The sequence below is a fragment of the Rhincodon typus genome, chromosome 20 (genome assembly GCF_021869965.1).
Source record: "Rhincodon typus isolate 14 chromosome 20, sRhiTyp1.1, whole genome shotgun sequence".
NCBI classification, from domain to species: Eukaryota; Metazoa; Chordata; class Chondrichthyes; order Orectolobiformes; family Rhincodontidae; genus Rhincodon; species Rhincodon typus.
This window is the reverse complement of record NC_063351.1, coordinates 22,341,149-22,360,108: the sequence shown is the minus strand read 5'-3', so window position 1 is coordinate 22,360,108 and position 18,960 is coordinate 22,341,149. Positions and strand designations below refer to the sequence as shown.

Sequence of the window (18,960 nt, the reverse complement as noted above, 5' to 3'; positions counted from 1 at the left end):
TCCTGCTCCTCTGATGCTGCTTGGCCTGCTGTGTTCATCCAGCTCTACAACTTGTTATCTCATTTTATCAGAGCGTGTGGTCTTGCACTTATCAGGACAATTGACAAGAAGTACCAAAATAACTGATTGAATGACAAGTTTCTGAATGGTATAAGCGTTGCTATGGAGAGCACACTAGTTAATGATGACTGATAGTTTACTGTCAAGCTTTGTTAAGTTTTAAACATTGCAGGTTGACTTTGATTAGTCAAGGCATTGTCCAGGAAATGAATCAGAGATTGGGTGGCATCTATTTTGTTGAGTTGGAACAGATGTTGCGTATGTACCTGTTCTTTCTGTCTGTAAAGAACATGGGCCTGTGCATTAACATTTGTAATTTCCAGTACGTACAAAAACCACACTGCAAGTCAAACTAACAATCCTAAATTGGTCATCAAGCCAAAAAGACATTTTGTGTCTCTCTCAAATGAGAATGTGGTACATGAATTTCAGCGTTGGTGTGATGTTAGATTTGTAGGCCAAGTATTTGAAAGCCTGGAGAATTATGTTAAACAACAGATCTCTTTGGCTGTTTTCAAGAAGCAAAGTACTGGCCATACCCAACAAATCAGCGTCTACAAAAGCAACAATGTAGAACATTGATGGAATTCCACAACTGGACATTTGCTAAATAATCCTGAGTGTGCAAAATTAATTTAGGTAGCAATATAGGAATTAATCAATGTAAACTGTATTGTAACCAAATGTATTCATGTTTATTTTCAGATGGGAATGATGCTGCAGAAGGAAAATGTGATTTGCTTCAAGTTGTTTCACTTAATGTTGTGATTTTCAGAATCGTAATATAAGTAAGGGTTCACTGAATTATGATAATACCAGCCTCAAAACAAAAAGGTTGACAATCAGAATATCCCTTTTAAATTCCGCATTGAAATGACATTTTATAAAAACATGTTGGCATTTAATTACTGTTTTTATACATTGTTATTGTCTCCTGTAAAAAATTGGTCTACAAATTAACCTTGAAATTGTTGACTATATTTTAAATGTAATGGAAGGACAAAATGCTCTTTCATTTTCCTCTAAACAAAAATCTCACTGAAACAAATCAGAGACATGGTGCCAAAGTTTTTAATCTTGCACTCACCAAGATAAAGCAAGAATGCCAAATTTTATTGATAATGACAGTAACTTATATTGCAGGAGGAAATGGGTGCAGATTGGTTTGCAGATATGCCTCAACCAAAGTCATATCTTGGAGAATGCAATGGGAAACTATCAACTGAGCTTGCTTCTGGGTAATTTTTAAAAAATGTGCAAGACTTGAACATAATTGCCTGCATATGAATGTATGTTGATTTTGACATTTAGAAATAAACCATGTTATATGTCCAATTGTTCATGTACAATCGGTTGTTAGTGCAGTTATTAGCACACTTGATATTGTTCGGTACTGTTGCCTAATTACATGTTAGGGTAGATGTTTTGTTTTGGGTTTTGCAGTTGTGGGCTGGTTCTGTATCCTGCCTATTATAAATGGCTGCGCTCGTATTTTATATCTTGACGGCAGTGATGTTTGTTAATTTCATATGAAGGACTTACAAAAGTGTTAATTTATATGTCAAGACCATGGGGCTTGATTTTGTAGGAGAGTAATAATCTGATTATGTGTTGGTGAAGGATAGTGCTGCCTTTAATCTGTCTTGCATTTATTTACACAGTGAAACAAGCATATAGCTCCTAACTCAGCCATAATAATTTCCATAATTGTCTATTAATATGTGGTCAAGTGGAATCTTAGTTCATGCCCACAACCTGCATACAATTAAACACAATTGCTACACGGCCCCAGACCTGCTTTGCTTTTAAATTGTTAATGATTTACAAACGTAGGTGATTATTGGTGGAGGATAACGGAAAAGAGCAACACTAATAATTTGGTGGTGGGAACAAAATGTCTAGTAGAGAGTAAATGCATCTCTGCATATAATTTAAAAAAAAAATTAAATATACAACTCACAGTGCGTGCTCATCATTGTGAAAGAGAAGACCAGACACAAAGGTTTGATGTAAGTTAAAGGGAAATATTGTGGACGCTGGAAATCTGAAACAAACAGAGAATTCTGGAGAAAGTGAGCAGGTCTGGAAACAGAAACAGAGTTAATGTTTTGAGTGACCATTATGAAGAACAGTCGTAACAGATTTGAAACGTATACTCTGTTTCTCTTTCTACAGATGCTGCCAGACCTGCTCGTTTCTCCCGCATTCTGTTTTGTGTTACTAACTTCTGGCAGTTATAAGTACAGTTATTTGTGGAAATTGGGAAGTTGTTGCCCAGAACACCTTGGTCCTCCAGAATCTGCGCCATAGAAGTATTGCACCTCGACTCAGCACTGAAATACAAGGAACAGTGTGAAAAGTTGCTATACTTGCAAGACATATACTCACTAAATTGCCAGAAAGCCAGTGTTTAAAAAAAAATTCTTAACAATGTTCTCATTCTCAATTCTTGCCAAACAACATTTCTACTATTTATAATTAAGTGTAAAAGTGTGCATTTTTTCAGATTCTAAATTGCAAAAATAATGATGTTTTTGTTTTGCTTTTTATTTTTATCTCTTTCTCTCAATCTCATCTTTCTTTCCCTCTCTGCTTTCTTAACTTAATTTGACATTGAATTAAATAGTCAAACCTTCACTTTCTGGTTAAGATTGTGAAGCTTGTAATTGTTAAGGAGATACATAGTTTCTTGCCCTGTACACACACGTTCTAGGAACCCTGTAGAGAACACAGTGCTTTTGAATCACAGTAGGTTCCAGGACACCAACACATTGAAGATCTGGGCAAGAGCTCGTGTTATTAACAGTTTGGTGCCATTTTCTCACTGTTGAGTAAAATCTAGCCTTTCGCTTTAAGTCAAAATGGTTTATTTGGCTTGTTAGGGCACGAATTAATAATTTATTTGAAGAAGTAGGAAAATCGCAGCAGGTATAAATTTCAAAATATTGAATGAAATCTGCGAATGTATTTAATTTGTGCAAACTTCAGAAGCATTGTAAGTTTCAGATCATAGAGAAATAATTGGTCAACTGATTGCAGTGTATAACCATAGTCAGTGAGTTGAATTGAGTGTATAATATTGCTACACATCTAGAACAGAACTTTTCCAATGTCTGCTCTATTATTTGGTTCTTGATAGTGTGCGTTGGCAACATGTAGGTAGTACACATACTGAAGAATATTACTGTTATATAGCTTTGCCTATTTCCAAAATGAATGGTATTTTAGCATTGGAGCAAATTCTATTTGAAACAGTTAATTAAAGAAAAGCTATTTAAAACAATTTGTAGGGAAAAAGAATAGTTGAACTCTTGGGAGAATATTGGATACTATATCTGATTCATGAATTGAGCTGTGGTTTATTGTGCTTCATATCACAGAGTATGGAGAGCATCTGACAATGAGTTGAAGGGCCATTGTTAGAAAATCATTAGACTCTACATGGAGGTTGATTTTAAAGTAGTCAATTGCATTATTAATTTTATAATCATTCTGGTTTTATGTTTTTCTATCATCAACAAAATGACAACTGTCAAATTTCTTGACAAGAAAATGCAGAGGATAATCAACATGGTCACACTTATTTGAAAATGGATAACTGTATCCTTCAAAAAATAAATATTACACCCCCCCCCCCCACATTACCACCAGTAACATATACAATACTCTCAGAAAATATTACTTTTATTTTTCTAATGAGTAATGTGCACTAGTTATAGAATTTTAACGTAAAAACCCTGTAAAGTTGACTGAAATTACATGTTGCTCAGATTACATTATATGCCACGGTAACTGTAAATCCCCTAAACTTGCTGTTTTTAAATCAAATTGTGAGCATCAATTCCTGACAATTATCAAAAATTGTTTCTCAGCAATTGGTAATATAGCCTAGGAGGTCTGTTGTTAATTCCATAGTTGGAGTCATAAGGAATATGATTAACCTGCAGGTCATCTCTTAATGTAATTATTAATGATTGATTCTGTTTATCCTTGAAATCGATATGAGAAGCGAAATGGCTTGGAAAGTATTAAGGTTTGATTTCTTTTCTCTCACAGGAATGATTCTTAGACAAGACTAAGGCTAACCGTATTGGGATAGGAAAATCATAGAATTTGAAGGTAGTTTTAAACAGACGTTTATAGTATGTGTCTTAAGTGCGATATTTCCCTAGTGCATGAATGTGACATAGATCAGTTAAAGATTATGATTTGGTATGGTAAAATCTCCTGTCACTAATAGTTAAGCTGGTATATGGAGTAATTGATCTGCCTGTGAATGCTCCAATGTAAAAACAATTCAGGCTATTTGAACTATATTTTACAAGTGTGCATGGGACCTTTGGGACGGTATATTGAAAAATGTAGTTGTATGGCAATTCCATAGGAACCCAATTAAAACAGATTGACTCAGTGGTTTCCAATTTTTCATTTTACAAAAATTTAATGTACAGTTTTTTAATATAATTTTACACAAAGATGTAGTTTACAATACCCTTAATCAGTAACATGATAAGTATTTATTTGAAATTACAAGGTGGATTGGATAGTGCTTCTGGTTGCTTAAAAGAAAACTGTTCTTTTGTTTTACTACTATTTCTTTGCAGAATGAATTTAATGATTTTATAGAGATTTACAGTGCAAAAGCAGCAATTTGCAGATTTGTTTTCATTAACTATTACATTAATACTCTGAAATTTGGGGAAAAAATTGGATTTCCAGAAAAATATTTTTCTTGGCTTACGGGAAGTTTGAAAAGGTTTGGGTATTGAAATACCGCAAAAAAGGTCTTATATCCTGGAGTTGTAAGACAGTGGCAGCAGAGATAGTGGATGTATTGATTGTAAACTTTCAAAATTCTTTCGGTTCTGGAAAGAGTCTCAGCTGGCAAACTGAAAATGTAACACCTCCTGTTTAAGAAAGGAAGAAGACTGAAGTTGGAAGACTGGAGGCCACTCAGATCAACGTCTGTCATTGGGAAATGCTACAATCCATTATTAAAGAGATAGTAGCAGGATATTTAGAAAATTGTAATATAATCAGGCAGAGTCCAACATGGTTTTGCAAAAGGAAAATGACATTTGACGAAGTTATTAGAATTATTTTGAGGATGTAAGAAACAGGATGTATACAGGGAAACCAGTAGATGTTGGATATAAGATAATGTGCCACAAAAGAATACAGTAGTGCTTGAAATAGGAGATGGGTCTAATATCTTATGCATGGATAGAGGATTGGCTAACAAGGTGTGGAGCTGGATGAACACAGCAGGCCAGGCAGCATCAGAGGAGCAGGAAAGCTGACGTTTCGGGTCTGGGCCCTTCTTCAGAAAAGGGTCCAGACATGAAACGTCAGCTTTCCTGCTCTTCTGATACTGCCTGGCCTGCTGTGTTCATCCAGCTCCACACCTTGTTATCTCAGACTCCAGCATTGGCAGTTCCTACTATCTCAGAGGATTGGCTAAGATGAGACAGAGTATTGGAATAAATAGGTCACTTTCAGGTTGGTAAACTGAACTAGTGGAGTGAAAAGTAGAAACTTATTTAAGTGGAGAGAGACTGCAGAATGTTACAGTACAGGGTGAACTGGATATTCTTATGCATGAATAAAAAAGAATGCAGTTACTGCAAATAGTTAGGAAGACAAATGGAAAGTTGGACTTTATACTTCCCTATTTTTATTGCAAGATGGTGAAGTTAAAAATATATAGAGCATTGAGACTATATAGAGCATGAGACTCTATTTCAGGTATTGTGTGTAGTTTTGATCTCCTTACTTAAAGTGAGATATTGCTAAGTTGTACTGGCTGGTGTTAAGAAACAGCAAGGGCAGTCAACAATGGTGGCTTACACCATTATTATCAAACTACTGGTAGTGTGGGGTATGGTATTAATCAGGAAATTAGAGGTGCATGTAGTAAGAGGGTTGAAAGTAACCTTGTGTGACCTTAACCTACATACAGATTGGGTAAATCTAATAAGCACCAATGCTGTGGAGGAAGGATTCCTGGAATGTGAGAGAATTTTTCTGGAGTAATATGTTGAGGCACCAACTAGGCAATAGGCTATTTTAGATATAGTGTTATGTATAGGAAAAGTGCTGATTATTAATCTTGTTGTGGAAAAAAAAACTTCTGGGAATAATGACCGCAGTTGGATCAAAGTCTCTACTAAGTTTGAATAGAATGGAGTTCAATCTGAAAGTACGGTTTTAAATCTAAACCAGGGCAAATATGAAAGTAAGAGAAAGTGGCTGTGGTGAATTGGAAAAATGCTTTAGCATGTTTGATAAGCAGGCAAGGCTTAGTATTTAGAGAATTTAATGCTTGGCTTTCAAAACAAAAATTCGTTGAGGCAAAAATATCCAATATGAAAAGCTGGAGTGCCTTGGCTAACACACTTACTTATGGATCATATTAGACCGAAAGAGAAGATTTACAAAGCTGCCTTAAATGTTGTAAGGCTGAGGATTAGGAAAACTTTAGAATACAGCAAAAAAAGGACCATGAAATCACTAAAGAAAGAGAGGTTAGTATATAAAATAACAAGAAGCATCAAAACCAAGTTTCTGTAGGTTTTTAAGAGGCAAAGATTATCAGTGGCAAGTGTGGGTCCATTACAGCCATAAACAGAAGAACTGGAAATAAGGATTGGATAGAGAACCTAAGTAAGTGATTTGCCTTTGTCTTCGTAGAAGAAGGCATACGACATGACTCTGAAATAATACAGATCCAAGGATCTATTGAGGGTGTGGAACTGAAAGAAATCGGTATTTGTTTTTTAAAAAAAGTAGCATTGGAGAAAATAATGTGACTCAAAATTGCCAGATCCCTAAAATCTGATGACTTTCCCCCTGAAAGTGTTGAAGGTGATGATTACAGAGATAATGGATGCCTTTGTGATCATCTTTCAAAATTCTGCTAATTCTATAATGGCACCTGCAGTTGGAAGTTTGCAAATGTAACACCATGGTTTTTTTAAAAAGAGGGAGTGAAAGCTACAGACATGTTAGCCTTTCCACCAGAATGGAAATACTAGAATCTGTTTAAAAAAAAAAAAATGTGATTATTGGATATTTAGAAATTAATTGGGAAAGGTCAGCATGAGTTTATGAAAGGGAAATTGTTTGACAAACCTGAGAGTTTTATGAAGTTCTTATAAAAAGTCAATAAGGGATAACAAGCGGAAGTGATGTATTTATATTTTCAGAAGGCTTTGGTAAAGCCCCTTGCAGAATGTTAGTAAATTGAATTAAAGCGCGTAGGTTTGCAGCTAACATATTAGCGTAACAAAGGAACACCGGTGTTCTTGTTTTAAGTCACTGAAAGCTAGTTTGTAGATGCAGTGAGTGATTTGGCATGCTAGCCTTTAACACGAGAGGACTCAAGTACAGAAGTAAAGGAGTTTTGCTTTACTTTTATAGAGCACTGTTGAGACAGTAGCTGGGGAATTGTATGTAGTTCTGCTCCCCTTGCCTACGAAACAATGTACTTACCATAGAGGGAGTGCAGTGGGGGTTCACCAGAACCATTCCTTGTGGGATTGTCCTGTGAGGAGAGACTGTGGAGACTGGGTCTGTATTCTCTGTAGTTTAGAAAACTAAGATTTGATCTGGTAGAGAATTCTTAAAGCGATAGAACAGTTACCGGAGGGATGTGTCCCCTGGCAGTGAGCTCCAGAACCAAAGCTGATTGTCTCAAAATAATAAGTGAATCATTTAGGACTGAGATGAAGAGGATAGTGAATGTCTGGAACTGTCTACCCCAGAGGGCTGTGGAATCTGAGTCATTAAGTAAGTTCCATACAGAGATTAATAGATTTCTGACGACTGATTCTGATTACTGATGACATCATTGGATATACAGATTGCATGGGAATATAGCATTGAGCTAGATGACCCTTCATAACCTAAAATGGCAGAGCTTGTGCCAAGGGGCTGAATGACCTATTCTTGCTCTTGTGTTCCTATACTTGCATTAGAATAAATCAGTGAAGGTTCACCAGACTGACTATTGGGATGAAGAGATTGCCTTATGAAGAAAGTCCAGCAGGGCTGAGCCAATACTCATTGGATTCCAGAAGAATGAGAGATGATCTACAGCCTCTGAGAGAACTTGACAGGATGCTGAGAGAATGTTCCCTTTTTCTTGATGATGTAGAATTAGGGGTTACTGTTTTAAAATATTTGTTCTCACCTCCATTTAAGATGATGATGAAGATGTGGATGAATTTCTTTGTTGTCTAAGGCTCTGGAATTGTTATTGCAGACAACATTGGAAGCTGGGTCATTGATTATATTCAAAGCTGAGTCAAACAGATTTTTGAATGACTAAGGAGCCAAAGGTTATGGGGAACAGATAGGCAAGTGGAATTAAGGCCACAATAAAATCAACCATGACCTTATTAAATGGCAGATCAGCTCAATGAGTTGAATGGTCTGCTTTTTCTATTCTTGTGATATTTTGATAAAATGGTTGGCCAACTCATCATTGAATAATCTAGAGATGGCCTCCTTTCTCTACATGGATTCTGATAAAACCACTACAAATCCTGCAGTTACTTTTCTTTTGTTGTTGCATGTGTGATGCGAGGTTTGCTAACATTTTTAAAATCTTAGTTGCAGGTTAACTTGTGGAGTTATTGACATTGACTGTTTTAAAGTGGTTTTCTTTAAAATGATGCAATGAGTCTGTCAGCTTACTAGTTTTGTTTTTTCTCCCCCAAGGGCTCGAGTAAGGCTATTTAAACTGAAGATTGAAATGAGAAAGAATATTCATTGTGGTTTAATTGCAGTAGAGATCGTCTCATCTCTGACGTTTGTCATTAATCTACAGTTTTGCTGTTACTAATATGCTTTTCCTGAGATCAAAGTAGTTGAGACTGTGTGACAACAGTGATTCTTCTCAACTGTTGCATGTGACCTATTACAGATGATAGTTGACCTGTGGAGCCCATAGGTTCCTGTTTGCTAGTAACAAGTTCCCTTTTCTATTCAGGCAATTCGTATTTGAACATTAAGTGTCATAATGGCTAGTTTATGTAATCACAAACCAAATCACTATCATGTGTGAAATAAATAGTACAGCTGACAGGCTAGTTCTCAACTACTTATAAAAGTGCATACTGCGTTTCTTATCTGTTACTAACAGGCTGCTTCTTTCTACTTTTACAGCAGAAACTGCTTCACATGGCTAACATGGCAGCGAGACTTCATCAAAAAGTGAGTTCCAATGAAAATATCCTGACATACAAGTATGAATCAAAAAAGCAACAACATTACAAATGAGTTCACATATATAGCAGTATTGTGCTTTTCCCCAGTGTCCAGCAGTCACTGTTTGGTATCTAGTTGACAAGATTGATGCTGCAGTGTAAATCTCTGTAGCGCTGTCATGGCTGGTAACAGGCATCAGTGGACCTTTCCCCATCACAAATCTATCTTCTGTTGAATAGAGATTAATAAGATGAAGCACTATTCTTCCATATGTTGAGTTTTACTGCTTTTCGCCTGCCCCCCCCCCCCCCCCGCGATAAAAAGACAAACAAAAATAATTAGAGTTCACAGTAGAATACCACCTTCTTCCATGGTCAAGCAGAAATCAATTCACCCAGGCCCTGTACTCACTCAGGCCCTGTACTACTTAGATATTAGCTAACCTAAGCTGTATAAGTATACTGATGAGGAAGAGAGAATTGCTACTTTTCTGCTTATGTAGCAGCAGAGCAGAGATATCTTGATGCCCTCATGTATCAAAATCATTTAAACAGAATCAGGTCACTGTCCTAAAGGACACTGTCTTTTCTATTAGTGCAAGAAGAATGGGAAGTGAGAGCAGTCAATTACTCAATTACAAATATAATGAGCCCTCACCACTGTTTTACATGTTTTTCTTTCTAAAATGTTTTAACTTTTACTGTTTGAATCATGATAAACCTGTCACATTATTTCTGCATTTGATGAATTGTTTCTTTTCTTCAATTTAAACCAAAGCGTGCTTGGTGCATGATCTCTCAGCTGCACAAAATGACTAATAGAATGTAGCATGCTGCCGTTGAGTTGTGGATTATGTAATAATTGTAAGAGGGTTAAACTATATTAATGATTATTAATTGTCCATCAAATACAGTTAGCAAGTATGTCCTTGTAAGACTCAACATCATTGTTACTGTTTGTGAAAATCCTTGCCTAATGTATTTAAATCATTCACGGTAGAATAGATGGTTAAGTTGCAGTGAAAGGTTACATTGATGAGCAGGATAAATGATGGATTTGTTTACCTCACATGAATTAAAAAAACTGAACACTTCTTTCAATTGACTGAACAGAGATTTTGCGAAAATTTTAAAATTAATCCCTCATTGGTCTCCAGAGTTTCCAATTTAGTAGCCTTCAGTGCCATTAAATAAAAATCTGTGATTCTTCTTAAAATTTACCTCTGACCAAAATTTTAGTCGCCCTTCTAATACATCATTGTTTTGTTTAGTGCTTATTTCTACCTGTGAAACTCAGTGGAATTTTCTTGCTTTATAAATGATACATGACAAATTGTTATTTTTGACTTGGAATGGAAGTGGTGCAGACAAGGTGTGCGTTACTTCCAAGGTAATCATGGTGGAATAAAAGTAGAATGTCCAATGGTGCTTCCTCTTTGTTTAGTTGTCCTGTGAGTATCTCTGCCTGAAATTTGCAAAAAGTGAAGAAAAGGGGTGACATTTTAATTCCTAATTCATAACAATTTTCCTAAATTGCACAAAGGACTGATTACTGATTCTTGTCATTTTATGATTAAGCATCAGTTTCAGGGAAGATTTCTCTGCATCAGACCAAGTGTGTTTACTCATGTTATCTTGCCAAAATTATCCCATTAACTACCTAACACCCCTTAATGGAGTGCATTGTGTCTGATGCAAGCCTGATCCTACATTCGCCAGCATTAATCATCATTGCTGGGATATTCTGGAATATACTAGCATCACTGGCATCACGTCATGTTTAATGCTCATTGCCACTCTTGTCCAGGTAAACAATCTAGAGCTGCCCTGCATGTTTCCTGATATTTGCATCAGACATTGTAGAGAAGGGGAAATTGGCATCCTGCTTTGGGGGCATTCTGTTCTCCCAGGACTGCCGGATGATGCTCCAACATGAGACTCTGAAATCCTAGCAAAAGGTTGTCACCCAGGGGTACAGTCTCATTGATGTGGAGGAACATCCAGCAGTGTAGGAAGAAGATCAATGACTTTCTCTGCTCTGCCAACATTATTGCCACCATCTTCTCTCTGTTCCTTCAGATCCAGCCTATCTCTGCCATTGAGATGAATCTCATCTCCACTACTGGAACTCCATCTGAAAATGAGCCTGATGCAAAGAAGGGCCTCATCCAACTTCTTCCATGGTTCTCCCAGATTTTTGCCCCTAGCCCCATTATCATTCAGACCCCTAAAGGGTCTAGCCTTAGTATTTTACCCTGTGCAAGTCAGTGATTGTGGTCTAAAAGAATGACCAAAAATATTATCACTACCGACAAAAATGAAAAAGTGTGCATAAAGTTTGCATGACTGTTATTACACTATCCTTATTGAGGGTCAGTTAGCTCAGTTGGCTGGATGATTGGTTTGTGATGTAGGGTGATGCCAAGAGCGTGGGTTCAAATCCTGCACTGTCTCAGATTACCATGAAGGACTCCCCTTGTCAACTTCTCCCCTTACTTGAGGCGTTGTGACTGCCTGTTTTTAGCATCCTGAAGAAGGGTAATACCCAAAACATTGACTGCTCCTTTCCTCCAGATGCTGCTTGGCTTACTGTGTTCTTCCAGCCTCCTGTTTGTCTACTGTAAACTCACCACCAGTTGTCTATCTCAAATGAGAGAGCAGCCTTATCATTTTTCAATTTTACAGTGGGATGACATATTATATTGTATACACTACATAGCATAATACTGTTATATAGTAGTAATTGTATTTTTTTTCTCTATAGTTAACAGCTCCATTTTTTGTTTGTATAATCGTGCTTTATTGCAGTATTTCTGGTTATCTGCTGTTTTGTGGTTAAAAACAGTATGCTGAAGGAGATCCCACAGACTTTTAATGTGCAGTAAGTTTTCCTAGCCCGTCCTGATTTGAATATATTTTCTATTCATGCTGAGCTCTTGCTTACATAGCAAGCTGCCAGTGGGAGATGTGGTATAGTGAGAGGAATCTAGTTGGCCTACAGTAAGCATTAGAAGTGCTGCAGTAGCTGTACAAAAATCAGTTTTGGAGGTTAACAATAGTATTGTTAAAAACAAAGAAGAAAGCACTGAATCTGTCATCTGTCATTGACCTCTTCCAATACTGTTTCAAGGTACACAGTGGAATGCTAAATGAGAATATCTACATAGTTTTTGCTTTACCTGTGCCCTATTTTTATCTGTGAGGACTCCATTAACCAAGGTAGAAGTGGCTGAACTTAGTCTTTAAAGACCCATCCTTGTAAACTACATTCACTTTCAAATAAACCTGGCAGTTATGATTATCTTACAATACAAATATGATGAATGGTGTATGTTTTACTTTGTAACCATACCACTATATTTTGATGGAGTGGAACTTCTTTCTACTCATATAGCTGTGACATTGTGCCGAGGGCCTCGATGACCTTTGGGTGCCATCATTATCCCCTTTGAGGTTTATAAAATGCAGCAGTGTGCCAAAATTGGGCAGCCACGCTATGCTCTGCTGCTTCTGAAAGTGAAAGGAAATGAGAGTGCTGGCCCTGCTGTGTGCGGCATCTTCTGTTTGACACATTTCTGCGCAATTGGCTATTCTTGCAGGTTTCCCCAGTAGTAGGCCTGGAAGAAGCTAAAAGCAAGCAACTTGAGGGGTGTTATGACCAGATGCTATTGACAGTGCCATCACTTATGAAGATTCTCCTACCATCTGATCACTCTGGCATCCCTTCACCTCTTCATTGTCTTCTGAAATAAAAACCCTTTAGAGCAATGGATAAGGGGGTATTTCCCAAGCCACATAGGAGCGAGGTCCAGTTGTTGTGGGAGTTTAATCCCCTTAACTTGACGATTGAGATCCTGACCTAATTTCTGTCACTTCTGGCTTTCTCTGGGATCTGTTCTGAGTCCAGGATTGTGCGTTTTTTTTTTAAACCAGAGTGCAGGTTCCAAACTGTGTCTGCACCTCACCAGGTTATAAAGGGAAAGTACAGAGCAGGATCTTGTTTTTGCAGCAAAACTGCTTGATACCGCAAGTATAATGGGTGAAACCAACAAGCCTGTGATGAAACAAAAACAGAAATTGCTGGAGAAACTCAGCAGGTGTGCCAGCAATGTTCCAAGTCCTGTGACCCTTCTACAGAACTAGTCTGTGATGAACCACAGTGAAAGGCTTACAATTAGCAGAAGCTGTTCTTTGATCCTAAATTTACTGATGGCATTTCAATTGGATACTTTGTTCAATTGCCGTGAAGTGCCTTGCATTCTACTGAGATTTTTCTTACATTGTTGCCTGTGAGACTTTGTTGCAGCAAGGATGCCAGACATTCTGCAGTTGCTAGAACGTCTTCGGAGGAGATGCAGTTTACTCCAGACTAGCAGCCCCAGTGATGGCCAGTAAATCCAGCAGCAGCTGCCTTCTCATCCAGCTGCATGGAACAGAGGGGATGGACACAGGGTTGCACCTCAAAAGTGGTGATGTTCTCAGCACATGATCTATCAGCCACAGGTCCGTTTCCCTGACCTCTTGAGCAGTGCCTCAAAAGGCTCAGGTGGCTGGTAGCTATGGGCACCTGCAGCTTTCTAGAAGAAGGTCTTTGCCCAAGAGGTGGCCATCCTGTGGTTTCCTGTGATTGTTTAGGTGACCATAGCCCTGAATTTCTCTGACCTGGTGTTTCTAGGGATCTATTGCTGACTGCTTTAGGATGTTACAATCTGCTGCCAATATCTACTGCAGTCAGGTTGCCTGCGCCTTCTTTGTGGAGGCTTCCACCGATATTAACTTTGAGATCAATGAGATCAGTCAAGTGCAGAGACTGATGGTTTTGCTGCTGCTTGCAGGATTTCCACATACAGCGACTCATAGACAGTAAACTGTGCTATTAGATCAGCCACACATATTTATTCAGCGAAAGGGCTTCCATTTCCTTCATATGGTGGGCAAATTATTGGAAAGGCCTCTGAGAGATAGGATTTATGATCACTTGGATAGGCACAGTTTGTTTCGTGATAGTCAGCATGATTTGTGAGGGGTAGATCATGCCTCACAAACCTTATTGAATTCTTTGAAGAGGTGACCAAACATGTGGATGAAGGTAGAGCAGTGGATGTGGTGTACATGGATTTAAGTAAGGCGTTTGATAAGGTTCCCCATGGTAGGCTCATGCAGAAGGGAAGGACGCATGGGATAGGGGGAAAAGTGTCAGATTGGATTCAGAATTGGCAGACCCTTAGAAGACAAAGGGTGGTAGTGGACGGAAAATATTCAACATGGTGCTCAGTTACGAGTGGTGTACCACAAGGATCTGTTCTGGGTCCTCTTCTATTTGTGATTTTTGTAAATGATTTGGATGTAGGAGTGGAATGGTGGGTTAGTAAGTTCGCGGATGATACGAAGGTGGGTCGAGTTGTGGATAGTGCGGAGGACTGTTCAAGATTACAAAGGGACATTGATAGAATGCAGAGCTGGACTGAGAAATGGCAGATGGAGTTTAACCCTGAAAAGTGTGAGGTGATTCATTTTGGAAGGACAAATTTGAAAGCAGAATACATGGTTACCAGAAAGATTCTTGGCAGTGTGGAGGAGCAGAGGGATCTCGGGGTTCATGTCCACAGTTCCCTGAAAGCTGCCGTCCAGGTGGATAGAGTTGTTAAGAAGGCGTATGGTATATTAGCTTTCATTAATAGAGGCATTGAGTTCAAGAGTCATGAAGTTATGCTCCAGCTATACAAAACTTTGGTTCGGCCACATTTGGAGCATTGTGTCCAGTTCTGGTCACCTCATTACAGGAAAGATGTGGAAGCATTGGAAAAGGTGCAGAGGGGATTTACCAGAATGTTGCCTGGAATGGAGGGAAGGTCTTACGAGGAAAGGTTGAGAGAGCTAGTGCTTTTCTCTTTAGAACAACAAAGGCTGAGAGGTGACTAGATAGAGGTGTACAAAATGATCAGAGGTATAGATAGAGTGGACAGCCAGAGACTTTTTCCTAGGGTGGAGGTAGCTATTAAGAGGGGGCATAGTTTTAAAGTGAGTGGAAGTAGATATAGGGGAGACGTCAGAGGTAGGTTCTTTACTCAGAGAGTGGTCAGGGCGTGGAATGAATTGCCAGAGAGGGTAGTGGATTCGGCCTCATTATGGGCGTTTAAGCGGCTATTAGATAGGCATATGGATGATAGTATAAGGTAGGGGTGGAGGTTAGATAGACCTTAGGTTTAGGGTAAAAGTTCAGCACAACATCGTGGGTCGAAGGGTCTGTACTGTGCTGTACTGTTCTATGTTGTGTATGCAGTTGTTAGACAAACACCGAAAGATGGTGATCCAGGAAGCTGCCATGACTCTTTCATCCTTCAGAGTTGTAAGGAACCACAGGTAATCGCTCCAACATACAGCCTCAGCGGCTGGTTCCTTGGGGACAAGGATTGCCAACTCCAAACTCTCCTGCGAACCACTGTGAGTAACCTTGTTAGAGATACATGGGAGATACAACGGGAGTCATATCACCATCTCGACGACAACAGAGCAAGCCAATGACTTGCATATAATGCATTTTTACTGGTCCCACTGATCCAAGGGTAAGTGCAGTATGACCCAGCAATTATGTTCATGAACCCTTTTTCCATGTTCACTCTAAGTGTCTACTTGCAGTTCTCTTAACCAACAACAGGAAGTCATTTGGTTGCATATGAAAATGGCATCAGGCACTAAGCTGGTGTCTTAATCGATGTTGTATAACCAGTATTCAGCTGTGGGTTAATATGTAGCCAGGGCCTCCCACATCTGATTTTTCTGAGCTTATCACTCTTTCAATGTAGACCATCGATGCAATAGTCACAGATTCTAACAAACAGACATAGACTTATTTTGTGCAGACCTTCTTGATCATACTAGGCCCACAGCTGTCTACCCCAGTCCCAGCTGTTCCCCCTTTGTCTAAACATCAGTTAACAGCAATCACCTATTTCCTTTTTAACATTAATTACTTGTTATGTTGACACAAATGCTCTCAATGTCTTGTTAGAGATGAACTCCTCAGCTTTCTGTCCAAGGATGTGCACTGTGGAAATTGTGACAGAAGCACCTCCTTTTCCCACTGCTTCTCCGTACGTTCTCATTTTTGTGGATGACCTTTTGAGCTTCAGTGTCTGAGGAGAGTTTAAATGTCTGACAGCTTCGAAGGAAGTTAGACCTTCTCCAACTTGGCCCCTTTCTTCAGGGCCTATTTCTGCTCGGATACAATATGCTTCTCACCACGTAGTCTTCTTCCTTCTCTATGATGGAGGATGTACTGAGTTGTGTATATCTGCACTGATGGAAGGCGCACAAGGAGTCATATGACAGTGCATTCTCAGACTGCTAGGCCTCCTCTGAGGACTTCTTGGGGTGCTTCCATATATCCTCTGCCTGCACGCTCAATGCTGTTGTAGGAGATGAAAATCATGAGGTAGTGCTGAATTTGGTGAAATGGGTTAGCATAGTATAGTTAGCATATAATATGTTGGTAAGCATCAATCCAGCATGAATGCCAGTTGAGTTCACTTGGCCCTGACATATCTAATGCTGTCATACGTCACTGGGTCACCCATCTATCTCTCCAGCAAGGACAGTTTGTTCTGCTGTCATTGCTGTTGACCTGCAAAAATCCTTCATCATGGTCAGCATGGTCCTGGCTGCAGCTCCATTTCTCAGTTCTCCCGTTTCCCTAGAGTTGTGGCCTCCCCAGCAATAGGGAAAGACAGAGAGTTAGGACTGTTAAAAGTGAACTAATTGCTAAGGATGGGATGTGAGCATTCAAGGAGAGTGACTGTGAGGAATTGGAGTGTAAGAACAACAGGGTGGAGGTGCATGTGACTGCTATCTGTTGAGATGGAGATTTGTGGAGGACACAGGAACGTAGGGTTAATGTTTGATAGCATTGCATCGACTAGAGAAATGCTATACAGGATCTTGTTTGGGAATTGGAAGATTGATGGTTTCAAACAGAGAGTTGAAGGACAAATGCACGGCATGGCTTCACTGCTAGCAGGTGGCAGGAAATGTTAAACTAGTGCAGTCAGATAACAGGACCTGCAAACGTTAGGTGCACCAATCAGTATTGACATTGTGGCCTTGGCACAGAAAGCCAGCAAGCTGTGTAGCAAGTAGGGTCTATTGCACCTACCATGAAGCTGTCTTGCATTTGAAAATCTTTGCGAGCATGCAGAATAAAAGAATGCCAGGTCGATCTATGCAAGAAATCTGGCTCTGAAGATGAAGCCAGAGGTTACAATAAGGATCAAACAATAAGTGCAGCATACGGCAACAGCAGTAAGCAGTAAGCAATATGCTGGAAATGTGCATAACCTGATACACAAAGTTGTCAGAAATGCCCAAGTTAAGTGGAACAGCCTCTAACCAGAAGAAAAACAGGCTTTCTACAATATGAACATGACACAATGTATCAATTTTAAATCAACCAATTAAAAGCTTTTGCTACACACATGTTTGCTAAAAGCAAACAGTGTAAGCACGCACTGGAAACCAAGACTGACATGGGAGTTAATGCAAATATCCTACCAGTCTGAGTTCTGAAGGACATTTACTGAGATCATTGGAACTCAGTGGTACTTTAGAAAACTACTAAATGAACTCCATGTGATGGGATGCCATCCCCTGCATTGAAATATTAACAATGCAATGCAACCAAGGCAGTTCAGCATGCAAATGCCAAAACTTTCACTGGTAGACATAAGTGGACCTGTAGTGTTAGGACAATCAGCATGTATTGCTCTCAAAAGTGTAGCTATCCATGAGATCAACAGGAATCCAGGCTGGCAAATGACACCAAGAATACTTCCATTGAGTCAGTCCTGAATTTATAACAATTGCATCTGGGCAGATTTGATCCAGTCGAAGCTTCAAAGTGGGTGATACCATATTGCAAAAAAGGTGCAATTCCAACAGTTTATCTTCTCAAAGTGCTGTGTTCACGTATAAAAGAAAAGCTTAAGTTGGACTTGGATGACATGAGATATAATGGCATCATTTGTCATGTGGACCTTCACACAGACTGGTGTAGTTCACTAATGTGCATACTGTTGGATATGTCAAGATCTGACACACCTAAAACTCTCCTTAATTTGATGCCCACACAGGATTCCAACACGAGAGGGATTAAATCCCAAGTTCACAGGAGCTAAATTCTTCTTGACTGTGAATGTCAAACCTGGATATTGTTTGGTACAACTAGCCAGGATATCTCAACAAGACATTTACTTACCTTCAGAGCTGTATTTGGAAGATGTGGCTTCCAGAGATTACCTTTTAGTTTATCTATCAACAAAGATGTGTTCCAGCTTATGGACGGAATTACAGAAGATATGCCTGGTATAACATGTACTGCAAATGATATTGTGGCAATGGGCAAAACCAAAGAAGAGCATGATCAGACCCTTCACTCACTGTTTGCAGTCGCTCACCACAAAGAACTTATTTTGAACAGCAAGAAGTGCCAGATAAAGTGTAATTTAGATTTTGTTTTGGCTGCATATTCAGGATGCAGAATCGGTCTCAACTCTGGCAAAGTCGAAGATATGAGACAAATGCTGACTCCACAAGTCAAAGACCTACTGAAATGTTTCAGAGATAATAGGAACTGCAGACGCTGGAGAATCTGAGATAACAAGGTGTAGAGCTGGATGAACACAGCAGGCCAAGCAGC

General features: G+C 39.0%; 1 protein-coding gene across 10 annotated transcripts in view; it reads left to right on the top strand.

Annotated features, from left to right (window-relative positions):
* mgmt (O-6-methylguanine-DNA methyltransferase) overlaps positions 1 to 18,960 on the top strand; it is a 356,274-nt gene that overhangs the window by 28,237 nt on the left and 309,077 nt on the right. For 5 of the 10 annotated variants that reach the window (XM_048609133.1, XM_048609139.1, XM_048609136.1 and 2 more), the window contains exons 2-3: positions 4,117 to 4,179; positions 9,229 to 9,276. In XM_048609133.1, coding sequence (XP_048465090.1) covers positions 9,244 to 9,276 — 33 coding nt within the window. In that variant the 5' untranslated portion in view covers positions 4,117 to 4,179; positions 9,229 to 9,243. The remainder of the gene's footprint in view (positions 1 to 4,116; positions 4,180 to 9,228; positions 9,277 to 18,960) is intronic. The other 5 variants (XM_048609132.1, XM_048609140.1, XM_048609137.1 and 2 more) reach the window with 1 other exon arrangement.